At 38.7% G+C, this 24,495-nt stretch overlaps 1 protein-coding gene across 11 annotated transcripts in view; it reads right to left on the reverse strand.

Moving 5' to 3' along the window:
- The window catches only part of Rfx3 (regulatory factor X3), a 259,528-nt gene that overhangs the window by 98,907 nt on the left and 136,126 nt on the right, over nt 1–24,495 (reverse strand). For all 11 annotated transcript variants that reach the window (NR_172644.1, NM_001395594.1, XM_063268579.1 and 8 more), the window contains one exon: nt 3,996–4,254. Coding sequence is in view for 10 of the 11 variants with exons in the window: in NM_001395594.1 (NP_001382523.1) it covers nt 3,996–4,254 (259 nt within the window). In the remaining variant the exon portion in view is untranslated. The remainder of the gene's footprint in view (nt 1–3,995; nt 4,255–24,495) is intronic.

Raw genomic sequence — 24,495 nt, forward strand, 5'->3', positions numbered from 1 at the left:
CATAAAAACATAAAAACAAGAATTTCAAATAAAATGAAGAAAAAATAGTGATACAGTCAGAAGGCAGGAGTGTGGTAAGTCCAGACTCATGACAATGACCAACACTCAAATCTTAAGGTCTATGAAATAGTAACTGCTGATTACTAATTTAAATTGAATAAAAATTAAAATACTATTCATGTTGCAACTTAGCTGGACCCCAACAAAACTGTTAATATTTTTTAAAAGTCTTAGTGTCAGTAGAAAATGTCCTTTATATATGTGTTTTTATAAGAGTATCTATGTGCATAAAGATACATACATATATAATTTGTAAGAACATGGGCTTTTATTGACCACATGACACAATAATTAAAAGGAACAGTAGTATTTTCGACAAACAGCAATACTGATAGTTTGTACCATAATATAATATAAAATTCATTATCATTATCACGAGCCAAATAGGAACTATTAAATCACCTTATAATGCTTTTTTCCATCTAAAGTTATAAAGCAAAAGTAATTATACTTGAAATAAAAATTCTACTAATAAGCCAGAGATGACTGTTGCAGAGCAGAAATGATTGCAGTGACAGTTTTCAGTTGGGCAGCCAAGTATCCCAAGAGATGGTCTTTATTTCCAACCATCATCCTCATTCATTACCATGCCAGAGGAAGCTATCTGTGCATTAAACTTTTCCTAGAGTGTGGTGCTATTCCTAATAATTTTAAGTGAGAGCATTTCCATATCGATACAAGGGCATTGTGAAAACGCACCATCAATGAAGGTGAGCTGAGTGCTGTGGACCAAGGAGGGACACTGCTAGCAAGTGAGTAAAGGGGTCCAGCCGGCTTCCCAGGTATCTTAAATGTCGCCTGGCTTCACAGCCTGTGCTTGCGGCTCTGCTGTTGGGTATGGGCACCGTTGACCATAGTTGTTCCTTGTTTTCCATGATGCTTCTCAGATACCAGATGTCCTTATCTAAAGATATGTTAATAGTTGTATAGAGTCTACAAGAACACTCTGCATACTTTCTTTTTAAAAAAAGTAAAAAAGAGCTAAGTATGTGTGTGCGTGTGTGCGTGTGTGCGTGCCCGTGTGGAAGTAAGAGTGCGACTTCTGAGAGCCTTCTGCTTTCTCCACGTGAGTACTGAGGAATGAACTCAGGCCACCAGGTGTGCTGGGATACATGTCTATCTATAGAGTTATCTCGCATGCCAGATCGTTTACATCATCTCTGGGCTACTTATAATATGTAAAATAGCATAAACATGCTAGAAAAAGTTAATATAGCAAGCCATTTGGGAGACAATCGGAAGCAGAAAGTGTACACATGTTCACCACAGTTCTTTCCCAAGACTTTTCTGGGAGGCTGGCTGAATCCACGTGGATAAAGTGCATAGCTGTAGAGAGATGACTCTGTCTTCTGCAGTCAGCAGTTGGGCTACAACACCAGCGACTCCTACAGTCAGGTACACTATTTATGCTACACAGTACAAGCCTAAGTCCAGCCAGAGAAAAAGTGAACTTAAATGGCATAGAGCACATGCCTCATTGTAGAGATACACACTTGATTGAATCTCGACCAACAGTAAGCTGCCAAACACTGCTCACAGACATGCTCGCTAAGGTTTTATGGTGACAGGAAAACAAAATACACGACAGCAAGAAAGTAACCTGGTGACTCAGCCCCTACGGAAAGCATGCCTGACTTCTAAGAACCCAAACAATGGGAAATGTGCTGTTTTCAGCGTTGGCTGAGGGTACTAGGGAAAGTTCCAAGGCTAAAGAAGACTTAAATTTTGCTCATGTGCTCTACTAAAGTAGAACTGTAAAGGACAAGAAAACTCAGACTGGGCTCTGAACTTACATGTGCAGCACTGGAGTGAATGCACAGCAAACAGGCAGCTCGGCAACAAATCTAAGCAAACCTAGGAAAGCCTGGCAGACGCATACAGACAGGTTTGGCTATACAGATAACTATCATATGGATTTCTGTGAGAACCCATGGATACAAAATTTCTCTTCATAATCAACTTTTATACATTTTTTGTTTTTAAAGGAAGTATTAATGTAAAAAGGTTCAACTGACAAACTGACATAACAAAAAAATTCTTACAGAGTTGTATACTCTAGGAATAACATCTTGCATATTCTGTATAGAAAAACAAAGGCATCCACTATTGAAAAAAACTGTAGTTTTTCTTTTTAATATCTATAACTATAGATTAAAATGACCTGAAACATAATATTTACATAATTTAGCACCAGAGCTTATAAATTAAGCAAACATTAATCAGGTTATTACTGGGGATATTTAGGTAGCTAAACCTGGCCTGAAGGCAAATGAAAAAGGCTCCAAGAGCTGAGAGGGAAAGGATGGCATCACGGAGAGAACAGGCAAAACAGAGGAGACAGCACAGTAGGCTTGACAAGTCGCAGGGACTCCCCGACCGCTGCAAACGGCTCTGGGACCACTCTCCTTCTGTGATAAATATAGACCTAGTGTTTGTCTCTATTTCCTTACTCTTTAGGACAGCACTCTGTTTTGTTCACACAATGCCATGGCTAGAGAGGATATGGTTGAGTAGTGTCAACTTTATTTTGCAATCAATATATAAACATTTGTATGACTGAAAAGTTAGAATTGTAAAATTATTAAAAGAAAGGGACAATACATATGAAAAGCACTTTGAAAATACATAGAAAATAGTGGGATTGTTTCAAGTATCTCTCCATTTAATTTGATATTGGCTGAAAAAAACCCTTTATACTCAGTACAGCTGTTCTAATGTTAGGAAAACACTGAATTTACAATAATGGTTTAAAGTTTGACTAGGAAGAGGGAAATAATAATGACATCAGCATCATTATTACAGCACACACAGAAATCATGATGAACCCATGGAGAAAAGTACAAGCCACTCACTGCTACTATTCCCTCCCCAAGTCACCACTCCCTTCTTTCATTTCAAGAACAAGCTTCATGGAGACCTCATGAGCAAAGTGTATATACTTCATTCAGATCTCAGCACTAGACTCCCACTTCTATGCAGAGCTGGGAGTAGAACTAAGGACCACTGTCATGTGGCACTGAGCTACGTCCCTGGCCCCACCAGCACAACTAGTTCATATAGCTAAGGAGAAAGTCAATTCCATTGCTATCTGTCTTAGATGACCATTCTCTTTTTTTTATGCACAGTTGAGGTTACAGCTTGATGGTATCAAATGGGACATAACTTGCTATATTTCTGACAGCATTTCAATGAATTAATACTCTCTTACTGATCTGTCACCCTTCTGTGTCAAAATGCATCTTTAAATTTAAATACTTGAAAAGTGCTATATGAAGCTGTGGCCTCACACTATCATTTGCTCATACCTGTGGTCAGGATCAACACAAGTGTCTCATATGTGAATCACATGTTATCAGTGCTTCCCAGAGGGTAAATGCACGTGGTCACATGACATAGCCCAGTCCAGCCCCAAACTCCCGATCCTCATTACCGCTGCCTCCCATGAGCTAAGATGACTGACAGGCATGTATCCACACAATTGTTTTAAGTTAAGTACTAATATTGATAGGTAAACCAAGTACATATGGCTCTCTGTTGTAAAAGGAAACTAGCTTTTTTAATGTATTAAATAAAATACAGTACAGGTGGTATACAATTCAGGCTGGCCTGGAATTCACAGAAATTCTTTAGCCTCAGTCTCTGGGTGCAAAACTCCAGGCATGAGCCCCAAGCACAGCAAAGTCAGTATTTGCATTAGAAAAACTCATTTATCTAAATCTAGCTTTTTATTACTGATAAGACCTTTCTAATTACTGATCTGGAGCATACATGTCAGTAGTGCTCCTGTTACCTGTTACATCCTCTAATATGCCAGGATAGGAAAAGTGCTTCACACAATTTGCCCAACTCTAATTGATGTGATATTACTCTCCATAGGAAAAAACTGTTCAATAGAATCCATAGAAGCTAATGTAAATAAAAACTTAAACACTTACTGTCGCTGGGGAGGCCCGAGTTGTGTGTGTCACTGAATGACCAGAATTCTCCATCGAATTGCCAATCAGATAGGTTCCTCCCGAGCTGCTGATGAGTTGTCCTCCTGTGACGCCCATCTGGATACCACCAGTACCCACCATACTGTGGGAGGACACCACCGTCGTCACCTGTGCAGAGCTTCCTTGAGTGTCAAAGTAGTTCCCTCCAGTGTTTTGGCTATACATCTGCGTCTCCGTGTAGGGGTACGTTGTTGTTCGGCTTTGGAAGAAGAAAGCACAGGAGAAATTTATTAGCTTGTTTATATCATGATTGTTCTCTTTAATAAAATATTGTAAAATAAATCAATAATATACAACCTCTGAATCCTGCTAAAATTTATATTTCTCTGTAAAATATTATTCCTACCAATGGTTGGATTTCCTTTCCAAATTAAGTGCCTGTCTCTTTAAGGGGAGCCTTACCTTGGTTTTGTACTGTAGAGCATTTGCCCACTAGAGGAGTGCATCTCTAACTATGAATACGAATATGTCAGTGCTCTTCAAGAAGTCTGCTAAGCAAACTCCTTCCTTTCACCTCAGGTGTGTGCTAGTGTTAGGAAGACGAGGATCTGCAACATCAGGGAGCTGGCTGACAGTCCACCTTTCAGGCCACCTCACATCCCTGGATGACTAGGGGTTACTCTTCATATCTGAAGAATCTTCTATGCATTCTTTCCTTAATGTCAAAGGACCTGGAGCTGACACACTTCTATCTGGTGGCTCTCTCCTTCACACTCTTTCTACTTAGTTAATGACTGTGCCGCCCTTCATGTACTTACTCTCCACTTCTGAAAAAGTCTGGTCAAGCCTCTGACCTTAGCCTTTCAGTGAAATGGCTTTTAATAAGGTCACTTGTGACCAGATGTAAATACCGGGCTAAAAGGCTCCTGTCAGCCCTTGTCTCCTTTGACCTCTCTGCAGAATGACACTGCTGGCCACTGCATGTTGCCCTTTTCTTCTTTGTCTGTTTTGATTAAGCCTATCTGATTTTTTTTACTTTCAGTTGATGACATCTTACATTATAAGGTGACTTTACATTCCTTTTTATTTTGTAATATGTAAAAGCTCACGAGATGTTACGAAAGTACAGAAATATAGAAATGTACAACCACAAACACTTCACATGCTTATATCTTTAAAAGTTCAGTTCCTGGTTGCTGCCGCCGCAAAGAGCCCGAAGGCAGCACCCCGCGGGCGAACTTGAGCCTCGGGACCACAGGTAAGACCAACTTTTCTGCTGCAAGAAAGCTGCCTGGTGAACTCAAGACACAGGCCCACAGGAACAGCTGAAGACCTGTAGAGAGGAAAAACTACACGCCCGAAAGCAGAACACTCTGTCCCCATAACTGACTGAAAGAGAGGAAAACAGGTCTACAGCACTCCTGACACACAGGCTTATAGGACAGTCTAGCCACTGTCAGAAATAGCAGAACAAAGTAACGCTAGAGATAATCTGATGGCGAGAGGCAAGCGCAGGAACCCAAGCAACAGAAACCAAGACTACATGGCACCATCGGAGCCCAATTCTCCCACCAAAACAAACATGGAATATCCAAACACACCAGAAAAGCAAGATCTATTTTCAAAATCATATTTGATCATGATGCTGGAGGACTTCAAGAAAGACGTGAAGAACTCCCTTAGGGAAACACAGGAAAACATTAATAAACAAGTAAAAGCCTACAGAGAGGAATCGCAAAAATCCCTGAAAGAATCGCAAAAATCCCTGAAAGAATTCCAGGAAAACACAATCAAACAGTTGAAGGAATTAAAAATGGAAATAGAAGCAATCAAGAAAGAACACATGGAAACAACCCTGGATATAGAAAACCAAAAGAAGAAACAAGGAGCTGTAGATACAAGCTTCACCAACAGAATACAAGAGATGGAAGAGAGAATCTCAGGAGCAGAAGATTCCATAGAAATCATCGACTCAACTGTCAAAGATAATGTAAAGCGGAAAAAGCTACTGGTCCAAAACATACAGGAAATCCAGGACTCAATGAGAAGATCAAACGTAAGGATAATAGGTATAGAAGAGAGTGAAGACTCCCAGCTCAAAGGACCAGTAAATATCTTCAACAAAATCATAGAAGAAAACTTCCCTAACCTAAAAAAAGAGATACCCATAGACATACAAGAAGCCTACAGAACTCCAAATAGATTGGACCAGAAAAGAAACACCTCCTGTCACATAATTGTCAAAACACCAAACGCACAAAATAAAGAAAGAATATTAAAAGCAGTAAGAGAAAAGGTCAAGTAACATATAAAGGCAGACCTATCAGAATCACACCAGACTTCTCGCCAGAAACTATGAAGGCCAGAAGATCCTGGACTGATGTCATACAGACCCTAAGAGAACACAAATGCCAGCCCAGGTTACTGTATCCTGCAAAACTCTCAATTAACATAGATGGAGAAACCAAGATATTCCATGACAAAACCAAATTTACACAATATCTTTCTACAAATCCAGCACTACAAAGGATAATAAATGGTAAAGCCCAACATAAGGAGGCAAGCTATACCCTAGAAGAAGCAAGAAACTAATCGTCTTGGCAACAAAACAAAGAGAGTGAAAGCACACAAACATAACCTCACATCCAAATATGAATATAACGGGAAGCAATAATCACTATTCCTTAATATCTCTCAACATCAATGGCCTCAACTCCCCAATAAAAAGACATAGATTAACAAACTGGATACGCAATGAGGACCCTGCATTCTGCTGCCTACAGGAAACACACCTCAGAGACAAAGACAGACACTACCTCAGAGTGAAAGGCTGGAAAACAACTTTCCAAGCAAATGGTCAGAAGAAGCAAGCTGGAGTAGCCATCCTAATATCAAATAAAATCAATTTTCAACTAAAAGTCATCAAAAAAGATAAGGAAGGACACTTCATATTCATCAAAGGAAAAATCCACCAAGATGAACTCTCAATCCTAAATATCTATGCCCCAAATACAAGGGCACCTACATACGTAAAGGAAACCTTACTAAAGCTCAAAACACACATTGCACCTCACACAATAATAGTGGGTGATTTCAACACCCCACTCTCATCAATGGATAGATCATGGAAACAGAAATTAAACAGTGATGTCGACAGACTAAGAGAAGTCATGAGCCAAATGGACTTAACAGATATTTATAGAACATTCTATCCTAAAGCAAAAGGATATACCTTCTTCTCAGCTCCTCATGGTACTTTCTCCAAAATTGACCATATAATTGGTCAAAAAACGGGCCTCAACAGGTACAGAAAGATAGAAATAATACCATGCGTGCTATCGGACCACCACGGCCTAAAACTGGTCTTCAATAACAATAAGGGAAGAATGCCCACATATACGTAGAAATTGAACAATGCTCTACTCAATGATAACCTGGTCAAGGAAGAAATAAAGAAAGAAATTAAAAACTTTTTAGAATTTAATGAAAATGAAGGTACAACATACCCAAACTTATGGGACACAATGAAAGCTGTGCTAAGAGGAAAACTCATAGCGCTGAGTGCCTGCAGAAAGAAACAGGAAAGAGCATATATCAGCAGCTTGACAGCACACCTAAAAGCTCTAGAACAAAAAGAAGCAAATACACCCAGGAGGAGTAGAAGGCAGGAAAGAATCAAACTCAGAGCTGAAATCAACCAAGTAGAAACAAAAAGGACCATAGAAAGAATCAACAGAACCAAAAGTTGGTTCTTTGAGAAAATCAACAAGATAGATAAACCCTTAGCCAGACTAACGAGAGGACACAGAGAGTGCGTCCAAATTAACAAAATCAGAAATGAAAAGGGAGACATAACTACAGATTCAGAGGAAATTCAAAAAATCATCAGATCTTACTATAAAAACCTATATTCAACAAAACTTGAAAATCTTCATGAAATGGACAATTTCCTAGACAGATACCAGGTATCGAAGTTAAATCAGGAACAGATAAACCAGTTAAACAACCCCATAACTCCTAAGGAAATAGAAGCAGTCATTAAAGGTCTCCCAACCAAAAAGAGCCCAGGTCTAGACGGGTTTAGTGCAGAATTCTATCAAACCTTCATAGAAGACCTCATACCAATATTATCCAAACTATTCCACAAAATTGAAACAGATGGATTACTACCGAATACCTTCTACGAAGCCACAATTACTCTTATACCTAAACCACACAAAGACACAACAAAGAAAGAGAACTTCAGACCAATTTCCCTTATGAATATCGACGCAAAAATACTCAACAAAATTCTGGCAAACCGAATCCAAGAGCACATCAAAACAATCATCCACCATGATCAAGTAGGCTTCATCCCAGGCATGCAGGGATGGTTTAATATACGGAAAACCATCAACGTGATCCATTATATAAACAAACTGAAAGAACAGAACCACATGATCATTTCATTAGATGCTGAGAAAGCATTTGACAAAATTCAACACCCCTTCATGATAAAAGTCCTGGAAAGAATAGGAATTCAAGGCCCATACCTAAACATAGTAAAAGCCATATACAGCAAACCAGTTGCTAACATTAAACTAAATGGAGAGAAACTTGAAGCAATCCCACTAAAATCAGGGACTAGACAAGGCTGCCCACTCTCTCCCTACTTATTCAATATAGTTCTTGAAGTTCTAGCCAGAGCAATCAGACAACAAAAGGAGATCAAGGGGATACAGATCGGAAAAGAAGAGGTCAAAATATCACTATTTGCAGATGACATGATAGTATATTTAAGTGATCCCAAAAGTTCCACCAGAGAACTACTAAAGCTGATAAACAACTTCAGCAAAGTGGCTGGGTATAAAATTAACTCAAATAAATCAGTTGCCTTCCTCTATACAAAAGAGAAACAAGCCGAGAAAGAAATTAGGGAAACGACACCCTTCATAATAGACCCAAATAATATAAAGTACCTCGGTGTGACTTTAACCAAGCAAGTAAAAGATCTGTACAATAAGAACTTCAAGACACTGAGGAAAGAAATTGAAGAAGACCTCAGAAGATGGAAAGATCTCCCATGCTCATGGATTGGCAGGATTAATATAGTAAAAATGGCCATTTTACCAAAAGCAATCTACAGATTCAATGCAATCCCCATCAAAATACCAATCCAATTCTTCAAAGAGTTAGACAGAACAATTTGCAAATTCATCTGGATTAACAAAAAACCCAGGATAGCTAAAACTATCCTCAACAATAAAAGGACTTCAGGGGGAATCACTATCCCTGAACTCAAGCAGTATTACAGAGCAATAGTGATAAAAACTGCATGGTATTGGTACAGAGACAGGCAGATAGACCAATGGAATAGAATTGAAGACCCAGAAATGAACCCACACACCTATGGTCACTTGATTTTTGACAAAGGAGCCAAAACCATCCAATGGAAAAAAGATAGCATTTTCAGCAAATGGTGCTGGTTCAACTGGAGGTCAACATGTAGAAGAATGCAGATTGATCCATGCTTATCACCCTGTACAAAGCTTAAGTCCAAGTGGATCAAGGACCTCCACATCAAACCAGACACACTCAAACTAATAGAAGAAAAACTAGGGAAGCATCTGGAACACATGGGCACTGGAAAAAAATTCCTGAACAAAACACCAATGGCTTATGCTCTAAGATCAAGAATCGACAAATGGGATCTCATAAAACTGCAAAGCTTCTGTAAGGCAAAGGACACTGTGGTTAGGACAAAACGGCAACCAACAGATTGGGAAAAGATCTTTACCAATCCTACAACAGATAGAGGCCTTATATCCAAAATATACAAAGAACTCAAGAAGTTAGACCGCAGGGAAACAAATAACCCTATTAAAAAATGGGGTTCAGAGCTAAACAAAGAATTCACAGCTGAGGAATGCCGAATGGCTGAGAAACACCTAAAGAAATGTTCAACATCTTTAGTCATAAGGGAAATGCAAATCAAAACAACCCTGAGATTTCACCTCACACCAGTGAGAATGGCTAAGATCAAAAACTCAGGGGACAGCAGATGCTGGCGAGGATGTGGAGAAAGAGGAACACTCCTCCATTGTTGGTGGGATTGCAGACTGGTACAACCATTCTGGAAATCAGTCTGGAGGTTCCTCAGAAAATTGGACATTGAACTGCCTGAGGATCCAGCTATACCTCTCTTGGGCATATACCCAAAAGATGCCTCAACATATAAAAGAGACACGTGCTCCACTATGTTCATTGCAGCCTTATTTATAATAGCCAGAAACTGGAAAGAACCCAGATGCCCTTCAACAGAGGAATGGATACAGAAAATGTGGTACATCTACACAATGGAATATTACTCAGCTATCAAAAACAATGACTTTATGAAATTCGTAGGCAAATGGTTGGAATTGGAAAATATCATCCTCAGTGAGCTAATCCAATCACAGAAAGACATACATGGTATGCACTCATTGATAAGTGGCTATTAGCCCAAATGCTTGAATTACCCTAGATCCCTAGAACAAACGAAACTCAAGACGGATGATCAAAATGTGAATGCTTCACTCCTTCTTTAAATGAGGAAAATGAATACCCTTGGCAGGGAAGGGAGAGGCAAAGATTAAAACAGAGACTGAAGGAACACCCATTCAGAGCCTGCCCCACATGTGGCCCATACATATACAGCCACCCAATTAGACAAGATGGATGAAGCAAAGAAGTGCAGGCCGACAGGAGCCGGATGTAGATCGCTTCTGAGAGACACAGCCAGAATACAGCAAATACAGAGGCGAATGCCAGCAGCAAACCACTGAACTGAGAATAGGACCCCCGTTGAAGGAATCAGAGAATGAACTGGAAGAGCTTGAAGGGGCTCGAGACCCCATATGTACAACAATGCCAAGCAACCAGAGCTTCCAGGGACTAAGCCACTACCTAAAGACTATACATGGACTGACCCTGGACTCTGACCTCATAGGTAGCAATGAATATCCTAGTAAGAGCAGCAGTGGAAGGGGAAGCCCTGGGTCCTGCTAAGACTGAACCCCCAGTGAACTAGACTGTTGGGGGGAGGGTGGCAATGGGGGGAGGATGGGGAGGAGAACACCCATAAAGAAGGGGAGGGGGAGGAGGGAGGGGGATGTTTGCCGGAAACCGGGAAAGGGAATAACACTCGAAATGTATATAAGAAATACTCAAGTTAATAATAATAAAAAAAAAAGTTCAAAGGATAAACCAACATTTCCAGTTCTTGCTCTTCTCTCCGTCCTTCCTACTGCTCCAAGCCTGGCTTTTGAGTAGGCATCACACCCTTTTGACGTCAACCAGTTTCCTGCTTTGTTTCCTGTGCATTTCATTTCTCCTCTTTACCTTCCTCAGTGTTAACACACAGCCCCCTTTCATACTCTTCCTAGTCTTGGCATGTTCCATATGGTAGTTTTTGTGGTTTCTGCATTTCTTGCTAATTTAACTTAAACCACAGGAATTTATCGTATTTATCGTGTACTGCACAACACACGTGTGCTCACACTAAGCTATCTGGAGATAAGAAGCTGTATTCTCAAGTTCTAACGTCCGAGTTTCTAAAGTCAACAGTCATCTGAACAGCCACACGACTCGGGGAGTGTGGAGATGAGGAGCTGGTGCCCACGCGGAGCCTTGACCTCTGTGCTCGGTCTTTGGTGTGGGAAGGAACGCTGCAGGCTACAAAAAGAAAAATGTAAAAACTAAGCCAACCACAAAACCTTTTCCCCACAATCAGTTCTGTCTGCATTATAAGCTAAAGCAACAGTGACACAGAACTCGTGGGAGTAGCCAACCCATACCCAACACTGCTTGGCGACCAAGAACCAGAGACTACAAAGCCCAGAGAGGTAAGAAAAGGCCCTAAAAATGGATCAATAAAATGACTCTGGATGATACTGTGTTGATCTCATAGTCTGCACCTTACTCAGCTGCTATCAGAGTTCATCCTGTAGGAGAGAAGAACTGATGCGGACACCACAGGCAGACATTACATGCAGACAGTCCCTGGAGCACACAGCTCTAAATGGAGGGCATTCGCCAACCCCTTCCTGAAACGCTCGGGGAACACTGTTCAGGAGGACATGGGAAGCGTGTAAGGGCCGGAGAGGATGGAAGGCAGCAGCAGAACAAGGCTCTGAACCACCTGAGCAAGGCTCACATGGACTCAGAGACTGAAGCAGCGAGTAGAGCTGACCCGGGGCTGCACCAGTCCTCTGTGCGCATCATGGCTCTCTGCTTACTGTTCTTTCTGGGACTCCTGAGGGTGTGATGAGTGCCTGATTCTTGTGCCTCTTGGGGGTCTGTTGTGTTAGGTTGCCTCAACCTTCTGCTTTCTGTTTTATCTAATATTTTATTTTCTTATTTTTGGTTGTGATCTTTTAGAAGCCTGACTTTTTTTTTTTTTTTTTTTTAATGACAGACAGGACAGACTGGATCCAGAGTGGAGGGAGTTGAGCAATTGGGAGGAGGAGAGGGAGTAGAAATTGTTAATTAGGATATTTTATATGAGAAAAGAATCTACTTTAAATAAAAAGGAACAAAAGAAAACAGAAACTCTATGCTAGGAAGCACCCTCAAAGGTTCTTGTTCTTTTATACCCTTCATCAGGGCAGAGAATAGCACCTCTAATTCCAGTGTTTGACATTAGAGCTAGTGCTTCTTTTATGCTGATATAAGCCAGTAAATCCTAAGAATTTTCTTTTAAATAAAACATGGAATTCTACAATATTCCTTTCCATCCTCATAATCCTTAATTCACAATGCCATTTATTATAGCTGCCTTCTAATTGGTTTTCTTTCTTCAATCCTGGATCTCTGCCAATTTTCATCCAATTTTGCTGCCATGGGAATTTTTCTAAACTATAAATATGGAAACAAATTTTTACTAAAAAATCTTGCCATGATTACTGCTTTCAAAACTCTTCCTTGCCTTCAAAAACTACTCAGAACCTTACAGGAAGCACTAGGGTTGGTTTGCACATAATCTCAGAACTCAGTCATGCTCATGGTCTTAAACGCTTCAATAACAGCATAATGGGCATCATTTTCCTCCAGAAAGTACCATTTTCTCTACCCTTTTTGCTTTGCTTAGTGAGCTTTCTTATTTCTCCCAAATTTCTTCCTTTGTCCTAATCACCCTTAAAGTTCAGTATAAGTTCCTCATCTCAGATTTATTTTCTGCATCTTTGCCCACCATAACCACCTGCACTGCTAAAACACAGCTTCCAATAAACTGACTGCTAATTCACTCATACATCTCTGTAGTCCCGTGAAGTTGTACCTCACTTCTATCTATAAGCCTGACACAATGCAGTCACTATACAAAGTGAGCACAATGAGTAGCCAGTAACTTACAACACAGTTTCTATTGGCCATAATACTCAGCTTTATAAACTTCAGTAACCATTTTTAATATTTTGTTAATCATAAGATATCATGTGAAGCTAAGACTTTTAAATTTTCAATGAGAAATTTTATTCCAATACAATTCATATAAATTATAGAAAGGTAATTTTCATGACTCCTAATGAGATTCTGCTATAAACATAGATTAGTGTCTCACTCAGCCATCATCAGAGAAGCTTCTTGTAGTTGATGGGAACTAACACAACAAGATAACATGAAGAAAGGCTTTGGATCACTCAGTACTAAATGAGATGCATTCACCAAACCCTCCCCTCAGGGCCCAGGCATCTGTATGGAAGAGAAGGTAGAAAGATTGTGAGAACTCTCTCTCTCTCTCTCTCTCTCTCTCTCTCTCTCTCTCTCTCTCTCTCTCTCTTTGTCTCTCTGTCTCTCTGTCTCTCTCTCTCTCTCTCTCTCTCTCTGTGTGTGTGTGTGTGTGTGTGTGTGTGTGTGTAGGGTGAGTGCAAGGAAATAGTGTTTTCAAGGACTGATAACACATATGAACTCAGAAACTGTGTTAGCATTCATGGGGCCTGTACATGTATTTAAAAAAAAACTGAAAATGCCATTTAAAACACATGTAAAATTCTTATCATTGCTATAATTTCTCAAACTAGAAGTCTACTATATTTAATAAAGATAACCATGTTGATTTCACATTTAGATTAAAAGAAAGAAAAGTTCATGTTAATTTATGTCCACTAAATATAAAACAGCCTCATTTAATAATGCATAAATTAAGACAACCTGATGTTGGTATAAATTATAGTCAAATGAGTTGTCATGAATGCATTCAGGGCAATAAATAGCCACACATGCAAGACAACATGGTTCTGTTTCTCTTTTCAAGTCCAAGAGTGATAAGTGAGTATGCCCCCATGGAGAAGTTTCCCAAATTACAGACATAGTAACTACTAAAGACAGCTCAGTGTTGTTGATTATTTACTATACAACACACTCTACATACTTGTTGTAGAGGAATTTTAACCTAGCAACAAGGCTGCTCTGGCAAGGGATCACATCCAAAAACCTTTTAGGTCTATGTGATTCCACTGGAGTATAGATGTACTCTGGAGTTACAGTGTGGTCTGGCTGGAATATAGACAAGCCCTTAGTACACACCTTTAATCCCCACCAATAGAAGTAAGATTAGTTTGTAGAAGGAAAACAGCAATGTTTGAGAGTGACATCTAATTGAGGGGCAGACAAAGTGGCAAATCAGAGAAAGCTTTGACAAAATGAGTCAGAGATAAGGATACACCCAACTCTCACAAGAACAGTCGAGAGGTGACTTAAAAGATCCAGGCAGAAAGAGAGAGGAGGCAGTTTAACTGGGACAGTTTTATACAGAGACAGACTGTTCAGTAAGAAGCCTAAAAAAGCCAGATTGAATCAGTCAGCTTGGAAAGTACTTTGAGCTGGAATAGCTGAGTTGAACAGCCAGAACTCAAACAGAACTAGAAAAGGTGAGTTTATTCAACAGTAAGCCCCTGAGATGACAATTACATGTGGTAGATAAAAGTTACTTCTACACTTTCATGTATTCTTTAATTTGTGTGGTGATTCTTTGTTTGATACAATTCATGTTTCACGCACAATCTGAATCAGATCAAAGGATTTGCCCAAAGTTAAACACTAATGAACCAAAGATTTAATACTCAAACTCAGATCGTGTTCTGAACCTTATGGAAAGAACTTGTGATTTTATACACATAAATTTTATCTATGAAGAACTATGAAGGAACCATTCTAAAGGATAGGAAAGGGGCTCTTAGATTTTCTGTTGTGATTTAGGATTATGTTTCCTTAGTTATGACTCTTTTTATTCTGAGTGGGACTCTCAATGCTGAAGAAGGGATGGTGGAGAAGCCAGAGGCAGGGAAGAGGATATAATGAAACGTGTTAATTCCAGCAGTTTTATGAACATGGACATTGTTACTAGAGCTTAAGAAAAATATATCAAGGGACAAGAGTCACTCCATTTTTTATGTGTGTCTCCTTCATGAAATTCTCAACAGATATATCAGTAAGACACATGCACTGCATAAATCCATGAAATCTCAATAACCGTCAGGCCAGCATGAAAACAGGGCCGTGGAAAGTTACTTTAGTTTTCACAGTGTCTTCTAGCTGGGAATGACTCATGGGCTAGAAAATAGCCACAGAGTAAGAGAAGGGAGTGAGCACCAAAGAGTATACCAAAGTTACAGAGTTACACAGAGCACCATGCATGGTCCATAAGGTTGGCTTGGTTGTTTCATGGACACATAGTAGTTAAGACATGCCAAGTCTAAGTGACTATTTACAAAAGCACAATTAGGAAAGGAGGAGTATGAATTGTCTAAATTTGATCTTGATCAAATATATAGATAGATATATAGATATGTATGCATACATACATACATATATGATTTTCAAATACTAGGTTGATACTAGAAGTAGGCCATAATAGCCTTGCATTGCTTTTAATCTTTGGTGAGCAAACACTACCTTGTTAAACAGTATGTTCAGAGCCCAAATGAAACCAAAGTAACACACAAGTAACACCTTTAAGTCTTACTAAGTTTAAATGTTTAAGCTCCTAAATCAGTACCTAGAATATATCATCATCGTCATCGTCGTCGTCGTCATCTCACTACACCACCACCATTTGGTTTGTGTGATTTTGGTGTTTATGAGACTGTGTCTCACAGTGTAGTCTAGGCTTGACTGGTCTCAAGATCCTCAAATCTCAGATCACACTCAGCTTTGAAGAATGATTTTTTTTAAATACCAAGAGAAAAGCAAATAGTTCTTCTGGACTAGAAACAATGACTCCTCGGGTACCACAATCAGTTTTTCATGCTATAAACACTGACTGCATCTTTCATTTTTTTCCCTTTCATTTCTTGCTTCAATATTATTTTCCTCAGAAATCTCCTAAACACATTCAAGGAAACGTCTCAGTTACAGTCTGTCAGGTGTTTATTTTTTGACTGAACTTTCCTGAAACGGTCAAATTATTAGGCAGCTTTATACACATTCAGATGTCCTGTGTCCATTTTCAGACAAGCTGCCAAAGGCCGAGAGTTGTGAAAATGACGTGTCATGCAATTCCTACAGCTAACACAGACCTTGCTATCATTCTCAGGTGCACCCAGCAATGGATTTGGATGTGGATCATGCAGGGATATGGATGTATTTACTGGCAGAAGCTTCGTCAGAGCTCAATCTAAGGTTCTACATAAATGCCAGGACTCTCACCCTTTTCATTCAGTTGCTGAATGCTGCCGGAATCTCATCCTGCCTTGGCACATACCATGGTTAAGCATGTCTCCGAACATTCTCTACTTGCTTATTCATTAGAATGACTGAGCTAATTGAGCTAAGGTTTAACCATTTTTATTCCCCTTTCCAGGTTCTAGTGCCTTATGTACAAGTCCATAAAACAATTTCTCTAAACTATGTATCTTGCATTATATCAAGGTTTTGAATATCATGCCAATAATAAGCATAAAAGCCAACAAAATTATGAAAGGAGTAAATTAAAAAATAAAACCGCTTGTAAATTTCATGCTATAAATCGAATTATAAACATATAGTAATGGGACAATATCTGATGTTGTAAACTCACTAAAAATAGGCTTTCCTGCACATCTAATACTACCCTATTAATACATTTATTTTCCTTAAATATTTAAAGTATAAAACTAACATTAAAGGACTAGGTGCTAATTTAATAAAAACCATAAAAAAGAGGTTAATAGGTATAATAGTTTTTTAATAATTAGTCATTAAAAATTACAAGTTTTATTGCTTTCTTCAATAACTATGTAAATACTGCATATAAAATTTCCTGAAAGAAATGAAAAAAAAACAGCATTCAAAAATCTTCAAGTAAGTCTGCATCTACAGTTCACTGAAAACCACTGCACATTGGAGGTGAGACACATGGCTTCAACCCCACTGAGCTTTACTTTATTTGTCTGTAAAATGGATGGGGAAAAAATGATCTCAATCTTTCAAACTCTGACATTCTAAGCAGCTATATTTGAATGTCTTTCATCTTTGGAGAGATGGGAGGTTTTATGTAGTTAACTCCAGAAGCCTTTCTCTAATTCTGAAGAGACACCTAAGTTCTTCTTGGACAAGGTCATTTCTCTGTCCAAGAAAGTTTCCTATGGAAGCAGTGAGCTGCTGAGTTTAAACGGGAAGTGGATGTCCACACCAGCTCCTGCACATCTTAGATTATGCATCAGTACAACACAAATGAAGAAAGCATCTTCTTCCCTTAGTTACAGAAATTCCATGTATTCATTTCTTCTAAGGAAAGAGGATTTTAAAGGTAATAAGAAAACCCAGTTTCATCTGCAAATTCTGAAACTTAGCTGTGTTACTTATGGAGGAAAATAGTAACTTAAAGTGGTTCCTTATTAATCATTTGAAGTAGATAGGAGAGGTAAGTGGGGGTCTTCAGAAAATGTGGTAACCATAGGAATTTCAAGAGGTGATGTTTAGAAAATTGAGTCCCTGTCTGTTCTGATGTTTATGAATTCTTAATAAATTACAAATGTGAGAAGTGTCATCTCCCAAAGTATAAAAGTTTTGGAAATACTGAGTTTCTTTCCTAAATACTGACTTTCTTTATTCCTGAATACAGGAATTTCTAAAACCTCAAAAGCTCTATTAGGAACTGAGGATCTTCATGAAGACTGTTACATTTCTCCATTTGTGTAAGCACAGGAGGCTTTTAGGGGATGTGGATTTTGTAGAAGATGGTTTGGGAAATGTCTTCCTTTAGTTGATGACAAATGTACAGTCCCAAACCAGAGCAAGTGAGACAGAGTCGGTCCAGAGACTTCACAGCTATGCAAACAACAGTCACCTTTACATCTTAAAAACTGATTATCTCTAAACAATACACACTTCTTAGTTATGGCTTACAAAAAAAAAAGCTATTATAAAATACACTTCTTAATTTTGCCATAGTCTAGATTACAACAATCTTTCCACTCTAACAAGCATGATGCATGGTTGTGGGGCAGAGAAGTCAAGAGGAAGGAACAAAGCAAAAACATACGTTTACTTTAAAGATTTGATTTCTTACTAACCAAGAGATTGTGACTGCAAAAGAACTCTCTCTTGTAGTCTGAGCTATTCCTCAGCTATTCAATCACAGAAACATAGATGACTAGAAATTAGATGTTTTAAAAGTTTGTACAAAGAGATAACTACGGCTTAGATTTGAAGAAATATCTTTGGGAGATACAGCTTAGGTTCCTCCAGAACATGAATAAAATAAGCTGAAGACTAGATGGAGTTATTACCCTTTCCCTTGAGTCAAAAGCAATGATTCTGTGTCAACACCCAGCACGGTAAAGTAGTCTCAATTGTTCAATTGAAATCCATGCCTACTTGCTATCCCACACTGTTAAGCCTGTTATGCTAGCAGTAATTGTCAATATTCACAGCAAGAACCAGGTAAACACTTTAGTTTCAGCAAATTATGATGATTACACATTCTCATAAGTGATTACATGCATCTGTGAGTGCTGTCATCGCTTCCTGAGTGAGACCCTGTGCATTATTGTCTACATGAAATGAGAGTGCTGGTAACACGGGCTGAGAGAACCAGACTTTCTAAGAGTGTGCAGGTTGCAGGGTCATGTACTGGGTGCTTGAAAGTTTATGTTAACGATCAGAGTCCCTCTCCTCTAGGAGTATCATTAGCAAAATGTGATTATCATCACACAGAAGTGGGACTCTGAGGTCTAAGTCAGAGATCAAATACTAACTGCCTATTAATCCAGCGTGACACAACAGAAGAATGGAGACCATACTTTCCTAACACATATGGAAGTCTACTGAATAAAAAGTAAGAATACAAATGACCTCGGATGGGCATTTGATACAAGAACTGTATGCAGTCTAATGGCAGCAGTATAAAATTACAAAAAGATTCAAATAGCTTATGATGAAAAAGTAATTATTTTGATGCCTGAGAAAAAATATTCATAGTCATCTACTCCCTAAAATCATGAGTATGATTCATAGTAACATAATGGCATTTCCTTGTTGAGTGTAAAGGGGATACTTCAAAACTCCTATTCAAAATGTATATTTGCTAGTAATGAGGGGTTTTAAAAGGCACATCTTCTCTCCTGACCAAGAGCGCTCACTGCGACACGATCCTAGGAATTGGAGATGCACTCTAGGCCCCCACAGTCCAGATCAAAGCTAATTGGACTTTGTAGCAAGTGAAATCATGACCTAGACCTCATTAGTCATGATCTAATCAACTGAACTAGTGGCCACAGAAAATAAGTGTTGGCACTAGACAGTTCCTTTGGAATCAGTTCTGCACTTAAACAGTTTTTACAATTTTAAAGAATCAACTTTAGAAATGATATTTTCTATAGTTTTATAAGTGTATAGATTCATTTAATTTATATTTATTACACAAAATGGTTAAATATATACAAGAAAGAACAAAAGGCCAACAGGATGGCTTAGTACTCACAGACTTACACCGCCATGCCTGAGCCCTGAAACCAACAGGGTAAAGGACAAACATCTATTCCTACGAGTTGCTCTTTTGTTTGATTTTGACACTCACATACATATAAACAAACTAACAAATGTAAAAGTACAGTAGAAAACACAGAGGGCAATGCAAAGAATTTGGGAAAGAAAAATGTAAGCAAAGCACAGCATTTACCAGCAATAATTAATGTTCGTACCAATTTCTTGATTGAGTCATAAATAGCTTCTGAGGGGCCATCTGCTGCTCTAGCTCAAAATCACATCCCTCTAGGTCATAGAGCAACACCCCCGGAACTACCTTAAACCAGCACAAAGAGGAAGGACTGACAGACTCTCTAACATCTCCCCTGAGTGCCCCTTTCCTTGGCTACCTAGCCTCTGTCACGCAGACCTGAAAGATAGGAACAACCTATACTCTCAGCCGTCACTGTCAGAAGCAATGACAGCTAACGGCGACGCTGCTTCTAGTAGCTTCTACAAAGATATTTATTTTCTCAGGGAATAAAGTTTCAGTGAGAAGCATCTTTCCATTTGGTATAAATGCCTACAGTAGTTTAAATTTATCATAAAATGTTCGACTCAAGCTGTGGAGGCCCTGAACCTACATAACAAATGAGTGAATATCAACTGTACTATTACTATGAAGAGAGTTGAATATTCACTAGGATAACAGGAATTTACTGACTTTTTATAAATTCCAATGATCTAAATAAATGTAGATAAAACAACCAAGTGGCAAGAAACTGTTTAGGGGCATTTCTTCTCAATATCAAAAACATAGGGCATTTGTCATGCAATACTGCATGGAAGGTAAGGGACGCTGCTGCCCTGTACACTGTACAGCGAAGGCAAGCTGATGTGGAAGAGAAGCTAGGTCTGTATGAGAGTGAAATGCTGTTCTAGGAGGAGGCTCACTCTACACAAGTTGGGGTAGGGGAGGGGCTGGAAAGAAAGAAGAACATGGCTGAATGCTATTTCAAAAGAAAAAAAATGTATTCAACTCACAGAAACATACTGGTACCTCCAATAAGTAGTTAAAGTTGGTTGCTGGAAGCAGGTGAGAAGAGAGGGAGGAGGAAGAAGAACGACAGGGAGATAAGTCTGTTTTCAGGTAATTAAGGTGCTCATATGGCAGGGGTATTATGGACGAATTCAGTAACTAATGAACAAATAGGACAAGTGGGAAATCTAGGTAAGATGCTGGATTAGAAGCTAAGGCTGGGTGAATGGCTAAAAGTCTAGGGGTGCACCACTCTGCCAAGATGCTCAAACCAAGTGCTCACCCAATACTGCATATACCATTAAACTCCCTGATCACAAACTCTGCCACTGCCTCAGCACTCACGCTGCCTGTGAGCAGACAGGGACGGGTCAGCAGACTCTGGCCTGAGCGGACAGGGACGGGTCAGCAGACTCTGCCCATGAGCAGACAGGGACGGGTCAGCACTCAACGCTGCCCATGAGCAGACAGGGACTGGTCATCAGACTCTGGCCTGAAGGTTCTGAAATAAAGCAATGTACGCTCACAAAATTCTCCTCTTCTGCGCAGGCACACTTTCTGAGTTATTGAGACTCTCTGTCCTTCCCAACCTGTAGACACTAATACAAACAACAGGGCAAGGGAGGGGCTGCATCATCATAATGAGGAAAAATAACCAAATACATAATAGCTGCTATTCTTTTGTTATTGTTTATTTTCAGTCTTTAATTCTTGGTTGTTCAATTTTTCCCATAATTTTAATTTCTATTAGCATTTTAGAATTACTGAGCTGTGTTTTTAAAATTGCTGTCTCACAGAAAGAAAAGAAAAGATTTCAAAGCCTTCCCTTTTATTGAACTACAGAAATCCCAGTACTTTCTGATCTATGGTACTCTCTCTCTTAAAGTTCAATCCATACATTTCTACCCACTCACATTCAACCCCTTATATACTACTTTCCCAATCACTTTCTCATCTCCGTACATAGCAATATGGACAGCCTTGCCTTTAAAAAAATCCATAAACTTCATTTTCTCCAGTGCCACTATTTCTTGATCTAATGAGGCACACCAGAGTGTCCTATTGAAAGCAGCCAGTAAGGCACTGGGGAAGTAGAGCCATTTCTTAACACAACCAAATAAAAATGGAGACTATAGTTTTCAATGAGCACTCCTCTTCCACCTTTCTGAAGGACTCACATAAAAACAAATCAAAATGAAATCTTAGGAAAAGATAAAGTAAATCAAGAGGACACATCCATCCCAAAAGGTGCACAAAATACAACACAGAAATGCACACAAAGAATGAAACAATTCACCATAGCACACTTATAGCCTCACAACTCCACAAGAATACAAAACAAAGACACTTAGCTAAAATTTCACAGAAAGAATTAAAAAAAAATCAATGGCCATAAAGGTCACTCAATTAAGCAGATGAACCAAATATGGGAATTCATTCAGAACACAGATGAAAACCTACAGTGAATTAAATGGTTGGGAACTTGGAGTAGAAATTTTTAAAACATGGAGAAAAAAAAATCAACCAAGAAATTGAGACACTGAGGACGAAGCAAACAGAAGCAGTGGAAATACATGACAATCAATTACACTGCAGTATTGAAAAAGAATGCTTCGGGGTTGGGGAGTTAGCTCAGTGGTAGAGCGTTTGCCTAGCAAGCGCAAGGCCCTGGGTTCAGTACCCAGCTCTGAAAAAAAGAAAAAGAAAAAAAAAAAGAATGCTTCATGAACAGACTGCAGATAAAAATAAATTTCAGAGAAGATTAAGTCAAACTAACAATACATTCAGAAACATATTTTTAAACATTAGTGGGATAATCAAAGCTTATGAAAAGTCTGACAGCACTAAAGGGGTCACATGTGAAAATCCATGAGACAGAAGGAATTGAGAGGAAGTCCAGAGGTGTAGACAGTGTATTCAATCAAGTAACAGCAGAAAATTTCTGAAAGCCTTAAGGGTGCAGAAGGGGAGGCATTACAACAAAGAGGACTTTAAATGTAAACAGGACCAGATAAGAGGATCCCCACAACTGTTCAGTGAAGATGTTCAAAATAGAAAGCAAAAACCATAAAAAATGCCAATCATAGACAAAACACCAGCCTGGGAATAATATCACATGTTGAATCAAAGCCCCCAAAAGATAGGGGAGCACAGAATGATTTTTATATTATCCTGCTTCCTATCTATCATCTACCTATCTATTTCCATCTATCCAGTCAGCCAGCCACCTCTTGAGTTTTGAATTTAAGTAACTTTCAACAAAGGTCAGTAAAGCAAGCAAAATTATCTTAATATTTACAAAGAATGGAAATATAAGACCATTTCAAGACAAATAAAAACTTGGGAAAAATACAAAAACCAAAGCTGTTCAGAAGAGAGGATTATTAAGATAGTGCTACACACGGAGGAAGAAAGGAACTCTTATTCATGAAAACACAGGAAACAATGTAATCCATGAGAAGAACTTATAGACCAAGGAAAGCAAGAAGAGACTTGATTATGTCCAACACAGTAACCAGCATGTGTCTAAAACTAACAGGGAAGGAAGAACAACACTGGAAATAATACAACCAGCCACAAACTCAAGTAACAAAATCACCAGAAATAGCAATCCTTATAATAATAACCTTATGGCAAATAGCCTAACTCAAAAAGTATAAACAAAGTGGATTTTTAAAATATGTTAGTTCTCTGCTGCCTGAGAAACACACTTAGCTTGGAAAACATGCAAAGAGAGCCAAAGAATGCAGTAAGTGCAAGCTGTGTAAAGCTGATACAGTGACTCTCAAACATGGAAAAGCAGACTCTAAAGTAGAAATTGTCAGAAGAGATAAAGAAGGCTACTGTAACTATTAATGACAGGAAGAATGCTTCAAGAAGATAACATCTATAAATAATTATGCATCTAATCTATGGCTACAATTTCACAAAACAAATAGTACAGGAATAACAACAGGTCACACAGGTTCTCATATGCAATAACTGTGAAACTTTAATACCCAATTAGCAAGTTTACATTAAGTCTTAGACTAAAAATAACAGCAAAGGAAATTCAGAGCTAAATAATGCCATAGAAAAATGTAGACAAATAGGATTTAATAGATGCCTACCAAATTTTCTAATCAACAGAGAGGAACCACATGTTCCTGTCAGCAGTTTGTACAATGTTCTCTAAAACTGACCAAATTTGGGTCCATAATGTAAGTCTTAAATACAAGAACGTCTGAACTCATTTCTGTATCTCATCAGACAATAGTCAAGTAAAGCTAGAAATCAACATCAAGAGAAAACTCATAAATAACAAACAATATGCTTGAGACTAAACAATATGCTTTTGAATGAACAGTAGGAAACTAAAGAAATCAGAGTATTAAAAGATTTCAGGAATCAAATTAAAACAAAAATGCAATCTACCAGAACAAATGGGACCTGAAAAGACAGTTTATTATCTCTAACTGATCACCTGAAAAAGGCAGGTTCCCAATAAATAACATAATGATATACATCACCATTTTGAAAAACAAGAATCAATCCAAACTCAGTACATGCAAAAAAAAA

The sequence above is a fragment of the Rattus norvegicus genome, chromosome 1 (genome assembly GCF_036323735.1).
Source record: "Rattus norvegicus strain BN/NHsdMcwi chromosome 1, GRCr8, whole genome shotgun sequence".
NCBI classification, from domain to species: domain Eukaryota; kingdom Metazoa; phylum Chordata; class Mammalia; order Rodentia; family Muridae; genus Rattus; species Rattus norvegicus.